Source organism: Artemia franciscana, chromosome 2, assembly GCF_032884065.1.
Source record: "Artemia franciscana chromosome 2, ASM3288406v1, whole genome shotgun sequence".
Classification (NCBI taxonomy): domain Eukaryota; kingdom Metazoa; phylum Arthropoda; class Branchiopoda; order Anostraca; family Artemiidae; genus Artemia; species Artemia franciscana.
Genome location: NC_088864.1, coordinates 47,401,446 through 47,406,016, shown reverse-complemented (window position 1 = coordinate 47,406,016; position 4,571 = coordinate 47,401,446). Strand labels below are relative to the sequence as shown.

The 4,571-nt window shown below is 36.8% G+C and overlaps 1 protein-coding gene across 4 annotated transcripts in view; it reads left to right on the top strand.

Annotated features, from left to right (window-relative positions):
• Positions 1–3,571, top strand: part of LOC136042817 (zinc finger protein 611-like) — a 46,373-nt gene extending 42,802 nt beyond the window's left edge. For all 4 annotated transcript variants that reach the window (XM_065727764.1, XM_065727759.1, XM_065727756.1 and 1 more), the window contains one exon: positions 909–3,571. In XM_065727764.1, the coding sequence (XP_065583836.1) occupies positions 909–2,325 (1,417 nt within the window). In that variant the 3' untranslated portion in view covers positions 2,326–3,571. The remainder of the gene's footprint in view (positions 1–908) is intronic.
• Positions 3,572–4,571: the final 1,000 nt, after the last annotated feature.

The following is a 4,571-nucleotide window of genomic DNA, read 5'->3' as shown; positions in this document are numbered from 1 at the left end:
AACTGAACTAAATTTAAGATATGATCAAAAGAAGAATTAGAATGCATGAAACTATCATTAATTAAACTAATATTGGAAGGAACTGAAGTGATATTGATTTTTTTGCCTTCCATAATAAAGAATTGCGTAATCATGGGTGCTAGATTACCCCCACCTAGATTTTAAAGATACCTTTGTTAGTGTTTTTTTGGACAAAATCTAAAAACAAAATTGTACAGCAACGAACGAAATAGCAATGAATTAGTAAGGAGCTGCAGTACTAGTAGAGGGAAACTCAAAGCCTATTATTGTAAAAAAAGAGGAATGTAAAAAATTGTAAAATTATCTTTTATTATACAAATTAGAAATGATAATTGTAAAATTAGCATGAATGGCATATCGTAGTGTTGCTCAAAATGGAAAAGGGCTTTTTTTAAATATTGCCTTTCCCGAGCAGACGCTGACTTTCCGCCACCTGGTGTACATGTCTCGCACCTAAATTTTCATGAGTTAACACCATTGTTAAGATTTTGACTCATTTTATGTTTGTGATTCATGTTTTGAACTTAATTTTAATTCACGCCTAAACGGAAATTATGTTTGTTTTAGCTTGTGACAGTCGTTTCAATTAAGTATCATTGCACATGTAATCTAAAATTATTCCAATTCTACGCAAGGGTAACCCTTGTGTCTGTGCAGTATTAATGACAAAGAACTAAAAACAACCTAATTTTTCAAAGGATATCTAAATGTAGACATAATGGTAGGAACATGCTCAGCAGGAAGAAAATAAATAAAAATATAATCACAACACTGCTAGTTTAAAGAAGAAATCAATTATATGAAAGATGTGTAATTGCTTTTTTGTTTTCTTTAGTGGGCATGTTTTTGTGGCATAGTAAATGGCAATTTTAATTCTTTGTTTGCAGATGCAAAGAATGTGGAATGGCATTCAAAGTTGCTCATCATTTACGAGAACACGAGCGCAAGCATACAGATGATCGTCCTCATGTTTGTCAAGTTCAGGGTTGTACTGCCAAGTATCGGCGCGCAGAAGCGCTTAGAAAACATATGGCGTCCCAACATTTAAGTCTGAGCAGAGATGAAGACTTATTAACTTTTTTAAATCAGCTAGGCATAAATACAGTATCAGATATGATGAATAATGAGACTCTGCGCCAGGCGATGGAACAAATCAAGCCAAATGACAATGTATTGGCATCTATAGCTGCGCATACTGATATCTGTAGGTGCGATCCTTGTCTATGTGATCCAAGTAAGCCTAACAGCCTCTGTAACTGCATTATGGAGTCAGATACCTCCGAGGTGCAAGTCTCTATGCCTAAAAAGTCAAACTGTTGCAGCAGTGCGAAAGAAGCCTCAAATAAAAACAGTTATTCTGAAACTACTGCCTCTCGAAATGATGATGCAAATCCAATTTCTAATGCTAATATTCATCGTGTTGAAGATCCTGCCAGGACGTCGCTAAATTCTGGTGACAAACAAAGCTGCTGCTCTAATAATTTTTGTACTGATGGCATGGGTAATGTGAGCAATGAAGAGTGCCAGATTTTTGGCTCGACTTATCCTACTGGTTCTTGGAACCCTGATGTTGATGTATCTTCGATTTCACTAAGACTCGATATGGAACAAGGATCAGAAGGTTATAATAAGATATCTCCGATTGAAACTAATCCATCTTATTTCCGGTTAGTTTCTGTTGGGGTAGATGCATCTGTGGCTGTGAAAGATTGCTCTACTCAATATGAAGATCCTACTGATTTGTCTGACTTCGATTTGAGCTTTTTAAGAAGTCCAATGACAAACCAGGTGAACGATCCCTGGGATTTGTCAGTCCCAACTCCAGCCCACGCGGGAACCCAAACAAATCCAAGAGACATTAGCCTTTGCTCCCTCAGCGAAGAAGAAGTGCCTTTAGATCTTTCAAAAAAATCATACCGAGACCAAGCTTGCGAAGTTATGAACCTTGATGTTACTACACTTTCTAGCCCAGTGCTGCCTTCTAATCATTTAAGTGACCACGAAGAGTTAAATGGCATGTGCTCAGATGGTATCCAGACTACTTGTTGTGCAGACTCATGCACAAAACCTGGTATCCTTGGACTGTGCAACAATGATTGTGATACACTCGATTCTGGATGTACTGGGCATAGTGATTTCGTTACTCCTCCGAAAAGCTGCACAGAAAAAGGCTGTTGTGAGCCTGGCTCTAGTTGTTGTACACTTCAAAAACACGAAAATAATAAATGTTGTATTGTTGTGTGTCTAAATGACCTAGAAAATAACTTACAGCAAGAAAATATAGATTCAGTGGGTGAATTCTAATCTTTCATTCTAAGGTTGTTTAATGTTATTTAATTTTTGTAAACTGAAAGTATTTGAAGATCCAGGAATATTTTACTTTGCGGTAAACTAAATACAGTTTTTCTTGTTTATATGTGTTCTTCTGGTTTATGGTTTGATGTTTATCCTCCCCCTTTCCGCATCCGGAATGCTGAATTGTTGTATAATTTGGACTTTCAAAATGCTTGCCATCAAAGTAAAGAAATTTATTATAAACTGTGATGGGAAGAGTTCAGTTAATATAGTTTCTAATTGGTGCATATTATGGATACTTTTTCCTCCTCCCCCCTCCTTTCCGAAATGTCAAGGTTTTCGTAATTTCCCAGTACAAACAACGAAACACATTTAGAAACAAAGGGAAATTACTCGTTGATTGCTTGTCTTTACGGAGCCATTGTTATAGCCGAAAGGGCCGTAAGGTTGCTCTTGATAAAAACGTCAACCATTCCTACTTATACTTGCCCCCTTTCTTGCTCTTGTTGCAGTTAACTTGTTTTTCCCTCTTTATTTTCTTTTCCACGTATTAAATTTATTCAAGGTATAAACGAATTTTTTCAGTTGACGCATGACTGTTTTAGTTTGAGGCTGCCCGATACGCAGGGGGCAAGGACCTTCAGGCCATTCCTCCTGTAAGAAACAGTTGCGTACGTGCCTGATTGGAGGTCAAATTATTTCGCCTTCAACTCAAATGCGATTTGATTAAAACTTGGGATTTCTTGAGTCTATATTCTTCAAATATTTCCAGAAGTTTTGTCCGATGAGTTTCCTTCATGTAATTGGGCTAGTTATTAATTTATGTCGTTACTATCAGTAACGGACAATATAGGGTCTGTTGCTTGACAACCATATTAAGTGTTAATATCCTCATTTTTTTCTTGTTTTCATTCTCTCTCCAATATTTCAATCACCTCACAGCATTATTTGAAATCTTTTTATTTTTCGTCTTTCGGAAAAGAATCTTAGAGAGATTTCAATGCAGAACTTGCTAAGCACACAAAAAATCACTAATTTCATTGCATTAATTTTGACATCATATTGTGGGCGTTTATACAGATGTTTTTATGGAAAACGTTAGTCTGTTGGAATTGAAGCCATGTCTAACCAGGCCAGGTATCCTGCTGAGCAATTGGAATATTGGAAGATGGCTCTTTTGAACGAGTATTACGATCTGTAGTGTGTTTTTTGTAACGAAACGCATCATGTTAAAATAAAGTACCGTTTTCTGCTATTTTGTGCCGTAAAACCTAAATTTTTGCCCAGAGAGGGCCAAAAGTCAGGGAAATTCAGATTTTGAGATCGACCGAACACAGTTTAAAAGGTGTATATAAAATTTACTCTCCCCGAAATCTCGAGCATCTTTTTTTTTGTTTTTTCTGTGATTTGTTACCCTTCGCTCACTCCTGGCAATACTTCTCAACCTGCGCTTTTGTTTTTTCGTGTACCTAGCCCCCCTCTCTTCCCTCCTAAAAGGGCACTGAACGTTGGTGAATTTAGACAAATTTTGTTTGTTCATATATTTTCGAGTTTCATGAGTGCGATGTATTTTAGTTTTAAAATATGTGTGCAAACAACTCTAGGAGAGGGAGGTGTGAGGGTAAAAGACGGCAAAGGTCGTAAAGGGATAGCCAGGTAATGAACAAATAGCTTGAATCGCCGTTCGAATCTCTTTGCAAACATAATAGTCATTTTTGTCACGAATATTGAAGGATAAGATGAGAAAAAAAAAATTCTCACAAAATAAAATGAATACTATTGTAGGCGCTGATGGTAAACCTATTACTTTCTGGGCGAACTTTCTTTTTAACATTTAAAAGAAATGCCCTAACTAGGTGAATGGAACTTCCAAGGATTTCCAGGTGTTGATATATAAGCTAATTCTAGAAAGTTTCGTTCAACTGGCTGTGGTAATTTCTTTAAAATGTTGAAGAAAGTTTGCTTGAAAAGCTATTGGTTAAATAAGAGGCAAATGCTGTACGTATGGGTACCATAACTTGTTTTTTCTTTCGTTGTTAGCGTTTTGTGCCAATTTCACAACTCGCCTCCCCCATGTGTATAAGTAGTTTAGGGGTACCAGTTTATGCGACCGCGCGCCCTAGCAACCTATTCAAGGTCCCTAGCAACCAGCAGGTGCTATTGTTCTTCAAGATGCAGGTACTTGTTTCGTAATAGGAAATGTTTTTTCTTTGAATGTTATGTATTTGTTTTAAAACCTAAGGATGTAGGAAAAA